The 18,754-nt window shown below is 57.8% G+C and overlaps 1 protein-coding gene across 3 annotated transcripts; it reads left to right on the forward strand.

The window, feature by feature from the left end:
• The first annotated feature begins 3,033 nt into the window (after nucleotides 1-3,033).
• GRK6 (G protein-coupled receptor kinase 6) lies at nucleotides 3,034-18,579 on the forward strand. 3 transcript variants are annotated; one of them, XM_075766375.1, is made up of 16 exons: nucleotides 3,034-3,153; nucleotides 6,380-6,475; nucleotides 9,174-9,286; nucleotides 9,610-9,687; nucleotides 9,961-10,061; nucleotides 11,340-11,432; nucleotides 11,742-11,805; nucleotides 12,084-12,224; nucleotides 12,919-13,109; nucleotides 13,874-13,911; nucleotides 14,048-14,137; nucleotides 14,229-14,437; nucleotides 14,718-14,855; nucleotides 15,106-15,243; nucleotides 15,404-15,538; nucleotides 16,322-18,579. In XM_075766375.1, the coding sequence occupies exons 1-16, from the start codon at nucleotides 3,102-3,104 to the stop codon at nucleotides 16,325-16,327; spliced, it is 1,683 nt and encodes a 560-aa protein (XP_075622490.1). In that variant the 5' UTR covers nucleotides 3,034-3,101; the 3' UTR covers nucleotides 16,328-18,579. The 3 variants fall into 3 exon arrangements, with proteins under 3 accessions (XP_075622490.1, XP_075622489.1, XP_075622491.1); XM_075766374.1 differs by having other exon boundaries at nucleotides 17,070-18,579; XM_075766376.1 differs by having other exon boundaries at nucleotides 12,084-12,213; nucleotides 12,965-13,109; nucleotides 17,070-18,579.
• Nucleotides 18,580-18,754: the final 175 nt, after the last annotated feature.

Consider the following 18,754-nt stretch of genomic DNA (forward strand, 5'->3'; position numbering starts at 1 on the left):
GCCTGGGAGCTGGAGCCCGAGGAACGCCGTTCCCCGCCAGCCCCTGCCGGGATGGGTGCAGCTCAGCTGCAGGGGCTGGGGGGCTGGAAGGGATGGGGGTACTCGCAGCAGTGAGGACCCCTGGGCCACCCCCTGGGCCACCCCCTGGCCCTGTGTGTGGAGGCTCGTGGCAAGAGCTTTGGGGCCAGCAGAGGTTCCCAGCAGGGATCGTGCCGGGAGGGGGGGCTCAGCGCTGACACCCCGGAGGCGGCCGGCTCTGGGGGTTGAAGCCAATGCTGGCACCATCTGCGGAAGGAGCTGCCCTATCACTGCTGCCTGGCTTCCCCTCCCACGGCTGCCTTTTGCCTTTTCACAATTAAACAGCATTTTGCTTCTAAAAATACCCAGGGAGATGAGGGCACCCGATGGGGACTCGGCCAGGCCAGCTCAGTTGGGGGAGAGGCGCTCTGCCCGAGGGGCGCCAGCCCTGTGGGCAGCACCCTGGAACCCTGTGGTGCTCTGGCTTGCACCCTGCCCTCACCCTTGCCCGGCCCTGCCCTCACACTAGCCCAGCACCACTGGGGCCGACCAGGGGACCACGCACCATCCCTCCTCCTGGGCAGGAGCACGCCGGAGTGAGGGCACACAGGGACCCCCCTACTTGGGCAAGGAGACACTGGCACAGCCAGCCTGTGCTGACATTGGCGCATCCAAGCCACCAAAGGGAGCTTCAGGCTGATGTCCAAAACATCAAATCCTGAGGGCTGGATGGGGTCTGGGAGCGCCTGCCCCCCAATTCGCCCCAGGCACTACCAGGGTGCTGGAGCACTCCGGGGAGAGCTTCCCCATTGAGCTGCATCGCCACCCAGCACATCATCCTGCCTGTGGCAGATGCATCAAGCAGGTCACCCTGTCTCCTTCAGCAGCCCTTTCTATTCCAAGTTTGTACAAAGTCTGTTTTATCCACCACGGCATGATCATTATTCCTGTTCCTCTCATCAGCCACTGTGACCCCAGTACCAGTGGGAAAGTGGCGCCCCTCAAAGTGCTGATTACTCCTGCCCGACTGCAGCATCTGTGCTTGTCCACCTGGAATTGCCTCCTGCATTTTCAGGCTGTTTCTCCAATTTCTCAAGATTATTTTGAATTACTCCCCTGATAGGCTTGGGTTTGGAGCCCTCTCCCTTTCCAGCCACATCTCCGCAGAGCTAAAAAGCAGAATCCTGGTTCCACCACCTGAACTGCCTCCACACCAGGGCGCTTCCAGACACTCATGCTGCTGTGGCAGCACCCTGTGGCCAATGATTCTTGCCGGTGGTGGGAACGGTGCTGCAAAACACCAGCTGGGAGGAAACTGAAAGTAGCAACCTAAGGGTTAAGCGTGCATATGCAAGGAAACAAAGTCATCGCATTTGAAGCTCAAAATATGTATGTGCCACCTTTCAAAAGAAAGCAGTTCTAAAAGAAGAAAGCTGGCAGCGTGAGCTCATCCCTCATGGTAGAGTGACACGGGAGATCACCTTTGAGGTATGACAGGGTAAAGCATCCTCCTCCTCGTTATTGCTGCGGGTTCATAACCAGAAGATGCAGTGCCTGATCTCCAGCGAATGCTGAAGGACATGGTGAACCATAGGCACTACCGACTGCATGGGCAATGAGTGCTTGAAACAATTTGTGCTATGATCAGCCCCGCTGCAGCCTGGGGACATGAACCCCTTCCCTCCCGCTGAACACAGCCTGGCTGAGCAGTGCTCGGGGGCCCAGGCTGGTCCCCACCATCGACAGAGGCTGGTGGAGGGACCTGGCCATCACCACATGCTCCTCCACACCCTGGTCCCCACCAACCTCACACCTGGGGCAGCCCCACTGCCACCAGCCGCCGCACACAAGGCGGGAGGGAGGCATCACCCGTGGGCTGGAGTGAGAGATGGGAGCCGTCGGAAGGCAGAGGTGACATCTGCACCCAAAAACCCAGAGGAGCAGAAAGCAGGGCAGGCACAACTTGTTAACAGGTAAGAGGGTTAATGAGTGTTTTTACACCCAGGAGAAGCAGGGAGCTGAGCAGGTGATCTGCAGGGCTGATGAACCACCAAGGGGTGCTCAAGCAAGACAGAGCTCAGCAGAGAAATCAATGACTTATTTGCTAGGGAGGAAGGAGTTTCCATATTCTGTTCAGACAGGTGCTGCTGCTAATTGAAGTACCAGCGAAGAAAGAGCTTTTTAGAGCAAACAAACAGAGGAAGAAGCCTGCGGGAGCAGCAAGGGTAGTTCAACCATCAGAACGGCACACGAGCAGCCGCAGAGGTCAGCCCCAGCAGGACCACACCCCCCACCGCCAAGAGATGAGGAAACCCCAAACCCCCACCGCAGCGGTGACCGGGCACAGCACCGGAGCTTGCGTCACCCACCCCACGACACAGGGATTGACCAACACCGGGCACAGGGGTGCTTGGAAGACTTTATTGAGGCAATCACAAACACAGGGGCAAGGTGCAAAGAGGGGGGCGCTCCCCAAAACACGTAAGTTTTCACAGGAGCCCAGGACACCTCTGAGGGCCAGGGGTGCACCAGAGGCCAGGCTGCCCTCCCTCACGCAACAGCGGACCCCACGGCACGCCTACGCGCTCTGCAAAGCCCCGGCGCCAGCACCCCCTTATAAAGAGTCGCTCGGCCCCACCCCTACAAAACTCCCCTATCACGATCCATTCAGCAGCAGAGTGGCAGCTCTCCACCCAATCAGATGCCGCAGGAGGCGGATCCCGATCTGTGGTGGGTGCCCAATCTGTTCCCGGAGTGACAGCTCGTCCTCCAATCAGCACTCCCTCTTTGTCCCGGCAGGGCTTCGCCAATGGCCGCCGAATGACGCGCGTTTTTCCCCGCCCCGCCCTCCCACTCCTCCGCCCGCCGCGGGGCCAACGGAGGAGGAGGGCAGCAGCGCGGCGGAGGGGCGAGGCCTCCTGGGAGGCTGGACCAATGGAAGCGCGGCGCGGGAGGAGCGTGGGCAGGCATTGGCGGGCTGGGCACGGGTAGGCGGGCCACGACGCGACGGCGGCGGGGGGAGGTGGCGGGGCGCGGGCCGAGCGGAGGGGAGCGGTGCGGAGCCGGTGGCGCCGCCCGGGCCCATGGAGTTGGAGAACATCGTCGCCAACACTGTCCTCCTCAAGGCCCGCGAAGGTGAGCAGCGGCGGCGCTGGGCGGACGCCGGTGCCCGGAGCTGGGGCCGGGGCTGGGGTGGGGGGAGCTGAGAGGAGGCGGCAGGCCCGGGGCGGCGGTGGGGCAGGCGGGCCTGGGGCAGCCCGGCCGCGGAGCGAACCCAGCGCCCGGGAGGTGCCGGTCGGTCGGTGGCCTGAGCCGTGAGCCCGCCGGGCCGCCTCTTAGAGCGGCGTCCGCTCCCCCAGGCTGCGGCCAGGCGTGCTGCAGGCTCCGGCCATGTCTGTCAGCTCCCGGGGGGTCGCGGCCTTGGCTGCCTGCGGCCCTGCTCAGACCGGGGAGGTAACGGCCCAGGTTGGGCACCGGCCGCCTCAAAGCCGCCCTAAACGAGGCCCCGGCGCTGGGCGCTGCTCCGGGCAGGCGGGGGCTGGTCAGCGCCCCGTGCTGTGCTTCCTCTGGGGGGGTCGAGCCCTCCCAGGTGGCCTTGCTGCATCTCCCGAGGAAACAGCCCTGCAGCCCCCGCCTGCCGGTGCCGGGAGCCTCCGGCCTTACCCCTCCCAGAGGCTGCCCTAGCTCCTCTGGCAGGGGGCAAAGCGGCTTTGGGTGCCTTGGGAAAAAAAAAAAAAAAGTTGATTTTAGGCTGGTAAACTGCCGCTTCCCACACAAGGACCGATCCCGAAACTGCGGTGGTGAGCCCCACCCCTCTGCCACCTTCACACTAGCCCTGACCCCTGGTCTGCTCCGTGCCAGGACCTTTGCTGCAGGGCCACGAACCTCCTGCTGCTGCTTCACGGGTCATGGCTGAACTCCAGGGCCTCGGTGGGGGATGCAGCCAGCCAGCAGTGGGGCTGGCTTGAAGGTATGGAGGAGCCGTGCAGGGAAACCTCAGGATGGCTTAAGGAGAGAGCTGGGAAATCTGTCACATGAGAGCCTGGTCCTTTGCAGCAAAGATCTGATTCAGCCAGGCATTGGGGAGTTCATTAGATCACGTAAAGTGGCGGGGAGGCACAGTCCCTCCTGGCCCATGGTGTGCAGCTGGCCAGACCAAGTCATTCTGGAGCCTGAGGGGCCAACTGAAATCCAGTTAGAGGGCTTTGAAGATTAGATTTGTGGGAGCAAAGAGCAATGAAATTAAATTTACACGGGCAGAAACATTTTTGAGCTGCTTGAAAGTCAGGCTTAGTGTAGGTACTTCAGGCGTGGTGACTGTGGTGGACTGTGACATTATGGTTCATAATGGCAAGGATTGATTCAAAACCAAATCCAGACAAAACCAAACAGCAGCATCTGTGACCTCTAGACACAAAATCCAGCTTCACACGGAGTGAGTGACCGGGAGACTGGCTCCTGTTGTGCCTTCAGCAGAGCAGAGTTTGGTTGCCGATGCAGAGCAAGGCATTGGACGGCTGCTGTGGTGCTTCCCAGCACTCCTCCAGTGCCTCTCCCTCAGCAGACAGCGAGCAGTTTGGCTGCAGGCAGATATGATCCACCGGCACGCTGGCCTGCAAGAGCTGTGGGTGGCTGTGCTGCCTGTCCATGGCTCTCCCACCCATAGCTGGGCAGCCATGGGTGAGCTCTGGCAGCCTGTGTGACAGGACAGAGCTGCTTTGCTGGCCGGGTCCAGCAGCACCACATGCTTTGCTGCAGCTTTGACCATCTTTGAGCTGTCACCAAGCCCTGAAGCTCCCTCATGGTGACCTCTGGGTGGAGGTGGCCCACCCCTTGCCCTGCCTCCGAAATGTGGGTGCTGGAGACAAGTTCCCTGCTGGGCTGTTTGTGGCATGGGGAGGGTGGGGGAGAACCATGCGTGAAGGGCGCTGGAGCCTCCTTTCAAAGCAAACAACTCAAGAAAATGCAAGCTGCTGGTCCTCGTCCTCTGGGTGCTGTGGGGCATTGCTCTGCCTTTCTTTTAGTGCTCGTAGGGTAAGGATGGCTCGTCCTCCTGTGCTGTTGCTTAGTTGTCCCCATCTGTTCCGTTGCCACAAGCTGTGGCTGGCAAGGTGTCTGTGCTGCTGGTTTCTTCCACCCCTGCTCGCCCTTGAGTCACTTCCTTCCTGAGTTTGTACGATCGTGCAGCCCAGCTGCTGGTGCGAAGCAGATGTAGCACAGCAACCCGCAGCATACCAGGGGCTCGGTCGAGGGCTGGCCCTGCAGAAGACTGGCTATGATGGCCCTGTCCCACCTGCCTGTCCGGCCAAGGCCTCCTGCAGCATGGGGAGCTGGATGCCAAGGAACCGTCTATGATTAGGGGCTGAAATGCATCTGTAGTGGAGGAAAGTGTTACAAAACTGTTTCTCAAGAGCTGATAAATTATGTTCACACACACACACACACCCCCCCCCCGATTTCAGAAATCTGTGCCTTTGGCCCAGCTCGGTGGGGTGGTTTAATGTCTTTCCAAAGGGAGGTGGGAGATTGTGTGTATGTTGGCACGGAGCAGGAGCAGAGGCAATCCCTGGAGGTTGGCTGATCCCAGCAATTGGTATTTCAGTACTTAGTGCTTGCTATGATGTAAATTTTTTGGTCTATCTAGAAGCTTTCCCACCCTGTCCTACAGCACTGGGCATTTACTCCAGCAACTGCAGTTGGAATAATATATCTGGTTCTTGGATCTTGCTTTTCTGAAACTGGCTTATCTCTGGAGAAAGGTGGGAGTGTCCCCACTTCACAGGTGGGAAACTGAAGTGATGAGCCCCAGGCGATGCAGTGAGTTGTCTGTGGAGCCGCGATTAGAGCAGGAATTCCTGTCTCCCAGCCTCGTGTCCTTTCTCTGAGAGCCCCTCCCTGGAGTAAGCAATCAGTCTGGAATGAGTAGGTGGCAAGAACATCGCTACTATGGCAGGAAGAGCTTCACACCAAGCAAGGCTTGGCCTCAAGAGGTGATTAGTTATACAGAGGTCCTGAGGACAGGTCTGGGAGCAAAGAACTCTTGTGCAGGCATAGAGTAACCTGTGGCTTTAGGCACTCCTGCCTCTGCCCTGATTCTCCAAACTTAAATACAAGTAACTGAGATGTTCAGGTGAAAGGCCTTCATGTTCGTGGTTGTGACTTTGTTCAGCACATGCTTTGTTCAGCCAGATGCTCTAACACTTTTGTTCCACTAGCCAGGAGACAGTGGTACCGCTTCGATCTTGTTTTCCTTGCCAGAAATGGACAGAGGGTGTCTCCTCACGCAGCTCCTGGCAAGGTTAGGCTGCAGTCGGACGTTCTTACTTCATAACTCATGGTACCGATTTTGTGTGCCCTGCAGGTGGTGGCGGAAACCGGAAAGGCAAGAGTAAGAAATGGCGCCAGATGTTGCAGTTCCCCCACATCAGCCTCTGCGAGGACCTTCGACAAACCCTCGGTGAGATGTGGTGGCTGGCGGGAGCCGAGCAGCACCCAGGCTCCACTCTGGAGCAGTGCCGGTGGGTGAGCATGTGTGGGTGTTGTGCACCCAAAGCTGGGCACATGTGAAGGCAGTCGAGTCTGTGAGGGTCAGGGACATGTAGTGGGGCATGTGTCAGCCAAAGCCCGGCCAGGATCGCTCAGAGCTTGGGGTGCAGGGAAGAAGCAATGGGTAGGTAAGTCACAGCTGCGTGGCGCTCGCCTGTTGATGTACCCGCACGCCTTCCAGACTGTGATGAGCTTCACTAGAGATACCCCACCTTCTCTGTGCAAACAGACCTGCTCAGTGGCGCAGAGTTTTGGACCATCTCTCTGGGGTGCTTTTGCATAAATAACAAAGGTCCTACTAATGTCCTCTGGGCTCCCTGTCTCGAATTCAGCCCCACGCTGCAGACCGCGGTTTCTAACGCTAATGCAGCAGCTTTACTCTGGCAAAACTGGGCTCTTGCTGTGCGGCACAGATGAGAATTGTACAGTTGGGCAGGGCTTGGCCTGTCATTTTAATACTGCACTTTGTACTCTTCATGGTTTTAATGTTGTTTGTGCAGCAGGCTTGGTCCTGAGATCATGTGAAATTATTTTGGGGCATGGAAGGTGGGAATGCTCTGCTTCCTGGGAAAGGGAGAGCTTGTTTAAGTTATCACTCTGGATTCAAATGCCAGCTGGAAAGTGGCACAGCGCTGGCCTTCTTTCAGAGCAGGTGTCACTGGGCTGAGTGAGTTTGGGTTTCTGCATCTCCAGTCCCCAATTCCACCCTGCCCAGGTGTTCCAGGTCCTGGCAGCCCCAAGGAGAGGGGTGGCTCCCTTTGAGGGCACATGAGGCCATAGTGCTTGGAATAAGTCAGCCTCTGTCATCCACACTGTAACCTCCAAGCTCTCAATAACCTGGTTCTGCTGCTGTGCACACTGGGCACCACCTCTTGGGGCCAGCTCTGCAGCCGAGTGTATTCAGACTCTACCCTTCGTTTTGCTGCAAACTGCCTCTCCAGAGCAAGTTCTGAGCGCCGAACACAGCTCCCAGCATGGACTCTCCTTGCAGCTCCCATCTTGGCCATCCCAGCGCCATTTTGCTCCTCTGACTGTTGTGTGCCCTCAGCAGAGCTTTCCCTCAGCTGATGCCCATTCTGTGCCTGTAGCTGCCCTCTGTGTGGGTGTCACGACGTTTTCCAGCACTGAACTTCACCTTTGTTGTGCTGCCCATTTGGCAGTGGTGAGTGCTGGTGGTCTGGTTGTCTCTGCTGTCCAGGACAGTGACCTTGTGAAGCTTTGGGAGGCAAGTCCCTCCCAGCGGCTGGCTGTCATTGCCCGTGTCCCCACTTCTCCCTTGGGGACACATGCGAGAAGTGCTTCTGGCCCAAGTGGCAGCCGCCTCGCTTGCTTTGCCCGTGGGAAGGATGACCCCGTTCCTCGTGCTCGTGTCACTCTTTGGCTGGAGTGCCTTTATTTCTCCTCACAGCCTGCTAGAAAGGCATTTCTTTCCTCTTCCAGAGGCTTGGCAAGACCATGGGCATGGTGGGCTGGTTGTCCACTGCAGAATTAAGCTTTGTGTGCCGTGACCACAAGGAGCAACCTTGTGTGAGCCTGGGCAGTGGCAAGAGTGGCTGAAAACTTCTGATCTTGCCATCAGTAAACTCTCATCCTCCCAGCTGAAGGGAACTCCTTCCTTTGCAGACACAAGGAAACCGGCTGGTGCAGCAGAGCTGGTGAGGCGGCCTCCTCCCCCACGGCAGCCTGGCTGTCTCTGCACTCTCGTGCACCCTCAGGAAGCCACAGCTTCCTCGGGAGAAACTGCTGTGCAGGGAGGGGAAGGCCAGCAGTACCTAGCACCAGGGAGTGCTGGAAGTTCCCCTGCACGCTGATGGACGGCTGCACGTCTGTGCCCCAGGCAGCCCGCAGCCCTCAGTGGCAATGGCTGTAACAGAAATCTGTTCTGGCCTGCTATCAGACAACATCTTTTGAGTGGAAGAGGAGGAAAAAAAGCAGAGAACTGGAAGTGCTCTGGATAGTCAGAGAGGTTTGTTTGTGCCTGGGCTGCCAGGCTTCAGAGAGGGGTAGGAGGAATCAGCAGGGAAGCCGAGCTCTGGAGGGCAGTAGGAGTTTACTGACAAGCAAGTGGCTGTCCCATGGAGTGGGGGGTTCTGCTCTGCTGTGTGCAGCATTAACAGGACATATGTGGAAAAGGTGCCCCCCATTTTGATGCTGCTGCTTCCAGCAGGGCCTTTGGGAATAGGAGTGGTTTGTTAGAGTCATCAGAGCAACTCTTGGCCAGGACAATCTGCCTCAAAACGAGCTCAGTGTGTTCCTCATGTTCCAAGGAAAAGTTGTGTGTCTGGAGTAGTCAGTTGATCTCCTGGGGAGAGGTTTGAGAGCCCCCAGGCAGTCAACAGACACCAAGATCCCTTGCTAGAAACAAGAGGGGCAGGCTGTACAGAACAGCAGGTCAAACAAATGGATCTTCCACAGGGGAACATAAAAGCTTGGTCATGCCTCTTGTCCCTGTTCGGTGCGTTTCACTCTCCTGGGAGTCTCAGGCTGGTGGGACCTGTGAGCAGCCAGCTGACAAGTCACGAGCCTCTCCACTGCTGCCTGTGCCTGGGGTGGTGGGCTGTGGCTGCTCCTTGGGGGTTGGCAGTGAGTGGTCTTCTCCACGTTTGCAGAGCGGGACTACCACAGCCTGTGTGAGAAGCAGCCCATTGGGCACATGCTTTTTCGTCAGTTCTGCGAGACACGACCTGAGCTGTCACGCTGTGTCAAGTTCCTGGATGCCGTGGTAAGAGCAAAGCCCATCCGGCTTCGTTGGGGGAGGCAGGGATGTTCTTGGTGCCCTGGGTATGGATTGGTTGGCCCTGGGTGTTCTGGCAGTTGCCGGGTACTTCTGGGCATGTAGAGTTTTCCTGAAGGAAAATCCTGTGAGTTGCAGTTTCTCCAAGATAGGGCTGGGTCTTTGCTTAGGGAGCTGTTTGCTGGAAATCTGGTTTTCCAGGAAAGCATGGGAAACCTTGGGCAGTGGGTGTTGCTGTTCTGCAGCTGTTGCCCGGTAGCAAGGCTCGGTTCCTGGCTGGACTTGCTCCTCATGCTGTTTGCTCTGTGCAGGCAGGGTACGAGGTGGCTCCAGATGAGAAGCGAAAGGAATGCGGGCAGCACCTGATTGAAAAGTACTTGAAGCCAAACGTGAGTAAGAGGGTTGTGTTTGCTGCCTGCAATGGTAGAGCAATTGGAAAGTTGACAGCTGTCATTACCCGTGTCCTGCCACAGCGAACGTGCTGGGCGGGATGGTAAGGGCAGAATACAGAGCCACCCCGCAACCTCACAAGCAATCATTGCTGCTTTTCCCACTGGCCCTAAAGCAGATGGGTGCCTGTGTGCTGTTACTGTGGGCTTCTCCTTCCTGGGAGGATCCTTGTGCTCTGCTCCCTATGTCCGACTCCATCCCTTTGTCCCCAGAGTGAGGACCATGTGCCTGAAGTCCCCTCGCAGCTGGTGGATGCCTGTTGCGAGAGGCTGGAGCAGGAACCTTCCAAGGAGCTCTTCAAGGAATCCACTAAGTAAGTTGGAGGCTTGGGGCCTGCCTTCAAGTTGCAGGAGTGGATGCTGCAGCTAACTCACCTCATCCCCTGTGGTCCCTTCCTCCAGGAGAACGAGGGCCGGTGCTAAGGCTGGGGCCTGGGGAGTTTTGGGCTGGCAGTTTGCTGCGCAGCTACAGGAAAGCAAATGCAAGGAGCTCCCCTGGGCTCTGGGAGCCACGAGCTGTTGCAGAAACTCTGTCACTCCTTTCAGTCTGCTGTTCTGAGGCTGCCATTTGGGAAGACCCTGTTTCAGCAAGCCTCAGCATCTGGCCGCGCTATTCCTAGTCTTGTGCCAGGATCTCGTAGGCACCCGTAAGAGCAGAGCTGACAGCTGCAGTCCCGGTGCCAGCTGTCCTCTCCCGCTGGCCACAGATGTGGCCGTTGTGGTTAGGTTACGCTGGCTGTTGCTGCAGGGATCTAAGGTCACTTACATTCCCATCGCAGAAGCAGAGGTCCTGGCTCCGGGTGTGAAGCGGAAGCTGTTAGGCAAACCGGGCTTATGCCTCCACCCCTCCCTGAACAGTAGCTGGAGCACGTTGCCTAATCGAGTGCAGGGCTGTGGCAAAGGGTTTGCTGCAGTCTTCTGGGGAGTGTTAGCTCTGTGTGTGGTAACTAGTGTCGCTGTTTGAATGCAGAGCCTCCGGGCTGGGCCCTGCCTGCTCTTGGCAAGCTCTGAAAGGGGAAGAGCCCATCCGCTTCTCCTTGATGCATGTCTTCAGTCTAGACACTATGTCTAAGGCTTTTTACTCCGCTGGGCAGCCCTGGCACCGGTCTCCGAGGCAGTTAGCTCTCTCAAGCAGGATCCCCTGTGGCCTTTTGTGCTGGATATTCATCTGAAAGTGCATAACGCAGTGCCTGGTGCCGAACATTGCTAGCAGCTTTAGGCAGCTGATTACAGCCTTGTGTGCGCATTTGCCCTGTGAGCAGAGGGGCAACTGCAAAGAGTCCCATCGTTGCTCTTTGTCCCGCAGCCCAGGCTGGTGCTGAGAAGCCACAATTAGCAGTGTCAGCCCGGTCCCAGGGTGCTGTGTTCATCACAGCGGTACCTCCAACATGCCTTCCTTTTGCATCAGGTTTAGCGCAGAGGGTGGGCTTTCTGGGCCAGGGCTGCGTGGGTGATTCAGCACCAGGCTGGGTGAGGGGATGGCAAAGTGACCGGGCTCTCGGGGCTGCTCACCCCCTCTTTCCTTAGACCGCCGACCTTTTCCACAGCTGTGATCAGCTCTCAGCAACCTTGCTGGCTCTGCTCTCTCCTAGGCTTATCCACGACTACCTGAGTGTGGCTCCCTTTGCCGACTACCTCGACAGCTTGTACTTCAACCGCTTCCTGCAGTGGAAATGGCTGGAACGGTAATGTTCCCCAGCATCAGTGGGAGACCTGCACCCTGCTCGCACGGGCTGCCTGAGAGGTCCCTTGAGCTCCTTGCCATGCTGAGGCCTGGCCTTTGTCTGCTCTCGCTCTCCTTCAGGGGCCTTTATTGGCACCATCAGCCTCTGCTGGCTGCCCCAGCCTTGCTTGCCTCTCAGGGAAGCAAGGTCTGTTTGAGCAGGGGTTTTAGGGCGAGCCACAGTCTCTCAGGTCGGGGCATGGGATGGTTTGGGCTTCAGCCTCTGCTATCTCCCTGCTCCCATCTCACTCCAGTTTCCTTTGCCTCACAGGCAGCCAGTGACCAAAAACACTTTCCGTCAGTACCGTGTGCTGGGCAAGGGCGGTTTTGGGGAGGTGAGTGACCAGCATTTCCTCTGCATTCAGGGTACCAAGCAGTCACCATTGCCTGCTGCCAGATGCAGGCCTGGGTTGGCCATCAGGGTGCCACAAGCTGCTCCAGCACCTGGCTGGAAGGGCTGTGGGGGCTCTGCTGGGCTTTGCTGTGCTCTGGGCAACACGTGATCTGGGGACTGGGACATCTTTGCCTTTCCGTGCCTCTTACTGAGAGCAGAACCTAGACCCCCACCCTGGAAATGGCAACGGGAGAGTGCTGAGCCTTATCCCCCCTCCAGGTTTGTGCCTGCCAAGTGCGTGCCACGGGGAAGATGTATGCCTGCAAGAAGCTGGAGAAGAAACGGATCAAAAAACGGAAGGGAGAGGCCATGGCCCTGAATGAGAAACAGATCCTGGAAAAAGTGAACAGTAGGTTTGTAGTAAGTACATAGGAATTGCTCTCACTTTGCTGCGGTGGTTGATTCTTCCTCCAACCAGCCAGCCTGGCACCTCGGTGCTGCTCACCCCATGTGGAGAGGCAGGAGCAGGCCCTGCCCCACAGGGTAGGGTTCTGCTGGCTGCAGATCTCATGCAAGGCTGGGGTCTGGCAGGACCTCCTACTGCCTCCACAAGATGACCTAAATGCCCCCAAAGTCAGGCCTAAACACCCACCTGGTCTCACAGGCACCTCCTTGACCTCTGTGACAGAAGAAAGCCGTGAGAACTGTCTCTCCAGACAGCCAAATGGGCAGAAGCCTAGCCCTGAGCTGTGTGGTGGGGAGCTCTCTCCCTGGCTGCGCTGAGGTGTGGACAGTCTGAAACCTCCCCTTATGGAGGATTCATCAGGTGCTGCCCCAGGGTTGCTGTTGGGTGCTGCTTGAGCTGGAGGGAGGCAGTCCTGGCTCAGGGAAATAGCATCCTCCCTGTCTGAGGAAAGCTGGGAGTGTGCAGGGGCTGCCGGGCACTTCCATGTCCTCCCTGGGTTTGCAGCGTTCCCCCTCTGCCTCCTCTGCTGGCAAAGGCCTGGTCCTGCTGCCCATGAGTGGCTGTTCGGGTGACAAAGTGCCCATCAGAGTGTGGGCACCTCCCTCTTCCAGCTGTGTCTTCTAACAGCCTTTCTGCCCTGAATTGCAGGTGAGCTTAGCCTATGCATATGAAACTAAAGATGCTCTCTGCCTAGTGCTAACCCTCATGAATGGAGGGGACCTCAAGTTCCATATCTACCACATGGGAGAGGCTGGCTTCGAGGAGCCCCGGGCAGCTTTCTATGCTGCTGAGATCTGCTGTGGCCTCGAGGATTTGCACCAGGAGAGGATAGTGTACAGGTGTGTGTTGCCTGGTCCCTGCTGGGAGACCTTGTATGGGCTGCAGAAGCAAGAGGGTTCCTGCTGCTCTTACTAGCCCAGCAGGGTCTGTCTGCTCAAGAAAATAAACTCAGACTTGAAAGCAGAACAGAGCTGGGTGAGAGGGGATCAGGAACAGAAAGCTGATCTCACGGGAGAGACAGGAGAGCTTAGCTTGGCTTCCTCCTGCTGGTAAATGATCACCAAGAACAGGATGTGATCCTGCTGTGAATGCCTCGGGGCAGGCACTTGGGCACTTAAGTCCCTGGGCATATTGACACTAGAACAAAGGACAGCAGGCTGCCCCAGTAGCTCAAGATGGAGAGCTGGGCAGGAGGGAGAACAAGCTGGTTGTATGACTGTACTCAGTGCGTTGTGTGATGCAGAGTGTTAGGGATAGCATGGCTAAACATGGGGCCAGAAAGTCCCTTCTGGTCCTACCCCATGCCTTGCTCTGGGGCAGGACAAGCAGAAGAAGTCTCTGCTCCATCTCTCTTGCACGGCCTGCCCCAAAGCAAGCTCTGCACCTGCAGAGAGGGAGTCAGCCACAGCTGCTTTCTTGTTGAGATGGGGAGAGCTTGCAGGGCTAACTCCAGGGCAGGGGTGAGGGGAAGGTCATCTGTGTGCCTGAGGCAGGGGCATTGCATCCCTCTGCTGCTATTCTGTGCCTTCTTGAGATGTTGCTGTTCCTTGTGTCCTTTGCTTTGACAACAGGCTTCTTGCTAATCAAGTCTACTCCTTCCTAGGGACCTGAAGCCAGAGAACATATTGCTGGATGACCACGGTGAGTGCAGGGTCAAGAGAAGCCCTGGGCCTGGGTCCTTCTCTCTTCCTCTACTTGAACTAGGCTTGCTCTGTGTTCTTGGCAGCTTCAAACTTGTCCCTTGACCTTGTCCTGTTAACTTGCCCCCTCTGTGCAGGTCACATCCGTATCTCAGACCTGGGGCTAGCTGTGCACGTTCCGGAGGGCCAAACAATCAAGGGCCGGGTGGGGACAGTTGGCTACATGGGTAAGTGGCCCTAGTTTAATCTAAAAGTGTTCTCTGACTGAGCATGTGCTTTCCCTGCCCTCACATGTCCTTCACCCCTGCTCCTATGTAGCTCCGGAGGTGGTGAAGAACGAGCGCTACACATTCAGCCCAGACTGGTGGGCTTTGGGCTGCCTGGTGTATGAGATGATCGAGGGACAGTCCCCCTTCCAACAGCGCAAGAAGAAGATCAAGCGGGAGGAGGTGGAGCGGTTGGTGAAGGAAGTGCAGGAGGAGTACTCGGAGAAGTTCTCGCCCTGCGCCCGTTCCCTCTGCACCATGGTATGACTGTGCATCCCTGTCCCTTCGCTCCCACCACCTCTTTGCATGCAGCAGGAGAACATCAAGGCTGCTCCCTGTAGTGGTACTGGTGGCAGCCAGGTTCCCCTGTCCCTGATAAGGTAGTGCAGGAGGGTCCAGAGTGCCTTAATTCCTCACTCTCCCAGCTGCCCGGAGGGCCTGTGCCATCCCTGGAGACGTACTGCAGGATCCCAGCCAACCTCAGGGCTGCTCCTGCCTGAAGCACCCCCCACCCAGGGCACTGATTTCCTTTGTGTTGCAGCTCCTGTGCAAAGACCCTCTGGAGCGCCTGGGGTGCCGAGGAGCTGGGGCCAAGGAAGTGAAGGAGCACCCTCTCTTCAAGCACCTCAACTTCAGGCGGCTGGAAGCCGGCATGCTGGACCCACCCTTCAAACCAGATGTAAGTGCCTGTCCATGTCCTGACCTCTTCAGTCACTGGTGCTGTCAAGGGAAGCAGGAGCCCTGGGGTGGCTCACCTGCAGAGATGGGGCCTGTTCCCTTCCCTCTTGTTTCTGGAGTCTGGCAGAACAGGGGTCAAGCAAGCTCTGTGCCACAGGGAGAAGGGGCATGGGCTTGGCCATGAGCTTGGTTGTTTGAGGTGGTGGCATCTTCATTGAGCCTGGCATTAGAGCAGTCTTTGTGCTGTTTAGCCCCAGGCCATCTACTGCAAGGATGTTCTGGACATCGAGCAGTTCTCCACAGTGAAAGGGGTGGAGCTGGAGCCCACAGACAATGACTTCTACCAGAAGTTTGCTACGGGAAGCGTGCCCATTCCTTGGCAGAACGAGGTAGGTTTGCAGGACAGGGCTTTGCTCCTGCCTGTGCCCACCCTGGCAGCGTGCAGTGTCACACAGAGTTTGTGCTCTCCCTGCTGCTTTTGCACTCTGCTGGGCCCTCACTGTTGGGCTTTGTGTGGCAGTCACTGCAGCTATCTGTACCCTCTTCCAGATGATCGAGACGGAGTGTTTTAAGGAGCTGAATGTCTTTAGCACAGATGGCATGGTGCCCCCAGACCTGGACTGGAAAGGGCAGCCTTCTCCACAGCCCAAAAAAGGGTTACTCCAGCGCTTGTTCAGCAGACAGGTAAGCGTTTGTCTGGCATTTCTTCCCCAGCAAGTCCTCTAGCAGCACTGAGCCTGCTCCTACCTATGCCAGGCAGATCTGGCAGGGAGGTGGGCATGAGGGGAAGCAGGCAGAGTCTCTCCCTGGGCTGGGTGGCTCAGGGGACCCACGCAAGGCTGCAGGGAGCCAGCCCTCACCTGGCTGGCGCCCCCTGTGCTGGGGGAGTCAAGAGGGCTGGGATGGAGTGTCCCGGCTGAAGTGCTACAGTCACACAAGTGGAGGGTTGTTGTCAAAGGCATTAAAATAGCAAGTCTGCTCCCTTTGTACATAAATAATACCATCCCTGAAGAAGACCTTGCTCTTGGAATGGGCTCCTGGGCTCCCCAGAGCATTTCTGCCAGACCTTGAGCAGGCAGAGAGAGCAGTGCTTTCGAGGGATGAGGAGAACGGAAATGTCTTGCAGCTGCTATGGGTTTGCTTGCCTGCCTGTCTCCTCTGCGCAGAACAGTCTTTGCCTTCTTTCCAGGACTGGCAAAGTCTGGGCTGCTGCCTCTCAACAGCTGCTTGCAGCTGTGGGACTCAAGCGCGGTTGGCTCTGGACCCACTCTCAGCCACTCGGTGCTGACTCCTGCTTCCCTGATGAGCTCCAAGTTGTGCTTCACTGTTCAGTGGGCTGCCCTAAACAGAGCCAGCTCTGGGCTGGGATACCCAGCCCTTTCCAAGGCAGGCAGGACCTGCTGGAGGATGGGCAGCTGCCTGTGGCAGAGGTTGAGCTGTGATTTGCCGCATGTTTTCTCTTTCCAGAGGTGAGCAGTCTCTCCTGGCTGCTCTGTTCAGGGAAATACCTGGTGGCCCGCGGACATGGGAAGATCTGGGAAAGAGGAGTGTTGTCCTTCAGTGCCTATCCCCTTCCCCCAGCAAAGCACAAGCTGCTTGTTGTTCTAACTGCCCCCTGAGCCACTAATCCCGCTTCCCTGCTCTCGCTGCCTTTGTGGGGAGGCCTTGGCCTCAGCTTGAGCCAAAGCTGCCCCTGCGCTGCCACTGCTGGGAGCTCAGCTCCCAGGGGGCTGTGGGAAGTTCCCTTCACTCCTCTTTTTGGATGTCCAGGACACACAGAAGTGTTGAGAAACTGAAGGGTTTGGTATTTCCCCATGCTCAGACTCCCTCCCATTCCAGCAAGAGGGCTTTCAGCTGCTTCTGCGGCCCGCTGAGCCCTGAGCGGGGCAGATCGTCTATGCTGGCACTGAGCTGTCTCTATGGGTGGCTGTAGTCCATGGAGCCCATCTTCTTCCCAGCTTCTGAGCTAGTCAGCTGTGTGCTCACCAGTCTGTCTGCCAGGAGCTGAACCCTCAGATGCAGCTTGACTGTTTCTCTGCAGACTGGGGGTCCCCTCCAGCCCCTTGCCTCCATGTAGCTCTCCTATGCACGGAGGGGGGGCCTGGCCCTTCCCTGCCAGAGGGCAGCTGTAGGCTGGGTTGTGTGACTGTGCTCACCCTCTGCTTGCTGTGCTCCTCTCTCTCCCTCTTCCCTCTCCTTGCCCTTCTGACTTCAGGACTGTTGTGGAAACTGCAGCGACAGTGAGGAAGAGCCCACCCGGCTGTAGAGTACAGCTTGTTCTCCAGCCCCTGGGACCCCCTTGCCTCTCCGGGTGCCCAGCAGAACAACAGCCCAGCCTGAAGGACAAAGGTAGCAGCGGCCCCACTGGATTTGTTTACAGCTTTACACGTCTGTATTTGAGACTGCGAGAATGGCTCTGGGACTGGCGGCAGCATGCGGCTCGGGCCGAGGAGCTCTGGCCAGGGACAATCCCTCGTCCCTGGGACAGACCTGGACGCTTCTGAATCTGCTGCCTGGGACTGTGCTGCTGCCGTCCGCCAGCTGCCGCTGCCCTCCCAGGCCAAGGGTGGGAGGGAGGGATTGCGCCGGCGTGGGCCGAGGCCAGGCTGGAGCAGCTCTGCTGACACATTCCACAGTGCCGAAGCAGCACTGCAGGGTTGGTATATATTTATATACGTCGGTCTGTACATATCATGTTGGTTTTTAATCTATAGGTGGGGGCCTGCACTGCCCCCACCCTGTCACAGGCACAAATGTCCTCCTATGGGGGGAGTGACAGTCCCAGCTTTGTACCAGGGAGTCCTGGGCAGAAGCCTTCTGTGCCTTGAGGTGTCTAAAGCATCTTTCCTGGACCTTTCTGGCTGTGCTGAGGCGTCCCTGGCTCCAGCGGAGTCCATTGCTCAGCCCCGAGGCACAGGAAACCACTGTGCCAAAGCGTCTACCATTGCATCTGGCAGCAGAGCGTCACTGCCTCATCCCCCCTTCCCTGTCTGCCGGAGCCTGCTTCCTCCTGCCTCGTCTCGCACATGCTGTCCGCTCTGGGGAGCTGATCCCAGCTCCCTCTCCAGACCACCGGCAGGCTGCCCACAACACAGCGGGACACAGCTGCTCTCATGGCATCTGCTCAAGAGGTACCCGCTGCTGGTTCCAAAGGGTCAGTCTGATCCCTGGCATGGTGCGGGATGACCCCAGTGCAGTCCCACCAGCTCCGGACTAGCCATCTCTGCATTCTGGCGGTGCCATGGTCCCCAGGCCCAGCTCGGTATCGGAGGAGCAGACATGTAAGGGACTCTGCTCTCAGGGAGCAAAGCTGTGGTAAAGGGAATGTCCCTTCTCTGGGTCATGCTGTGAGCTGTGACCCAGGACTGAGTGGGGCTGGGAGCAGCCCACCCGCCATACCAGGGCTGCTGGGGAGTCAGCACAGCCCCTGTGCCTGAGGGCAGGGCAGGAGTGGAGGGGCCAGAGCCCTGCATGTCCCTGGGGAGCAGTGTGGGGCTCAGCCCATCTCTCCATTCTGCTTGTCCTGTCCCCTCTTGTGCACACTTGTCCCAGCTGTGTGCCGAGCAATAACTTGTCTTTTGTGTGTGTATGTATGTGCACGCGTGCGTGCTGCTGCCTTGTGCTGGTTCTGAGCCAGGCCCCCCGGGGGGGGCTGAGCACCTACTTGGACCTGTGGTATCATTTGCTTGCCTTGCACTAAAGTTGGAGAGTATTTAAATTTTTAACCTTTTGTTAAGCGTGAGATTCGCTGTGCCTTGTGTTGCTGTCGTGTCAAGGGGGGGAGCCTGCTCTGGGCTGCGCAGGGTTGTTGGCTGTAAAGAGGAGAGGAGCAGGGACCCCTGTTCCTGGGCTGCCTTGGGCTCTGCTGGTGCTCCTGTCCTGCAGGGTAGGTGATGCTGA

The sequence above is a fragment of the Balearica regulorum genome, chromosome 14, assembly GCF_011004875.1.
Source record: "Balearica regulorum gibbericeps isolate bBalReg1 chromosome 14, bBalReg1.pri, whole genome shotgun sequence".
NCBI classification, from domain to species: Eukaryota; Metazoa; Chordata; class Aves; order Gruiformes; family Gruidae; genus Balearica; species Balearica regulorum.

Excerpts from the sequence above, each read along its gene's own strand:
- GRK6 (XM_075766374.1), top strand. The coding sequence starts at position 3,102 with ATGGAGTTGGAGAACATCGTCGCCAACACTGTCCTCCTCAAGGCCCGC. Across the intron at positions 10,062-11,339 it reads CTCTTCAAGGAATCCACTAA|GCTTATCCACGACTACCTGA; the intron begins GTAAGTTGGAGG and ends GCTCTCTCCTAG. Across the intron at positions 15,539-17,069 it reads AGCGCTTGTTCAGCAGACAG|GACTGTTGTGGAAACTGCAG; the intron begins GTAAGCGTTTGT and ends TTCTGACTTCAG.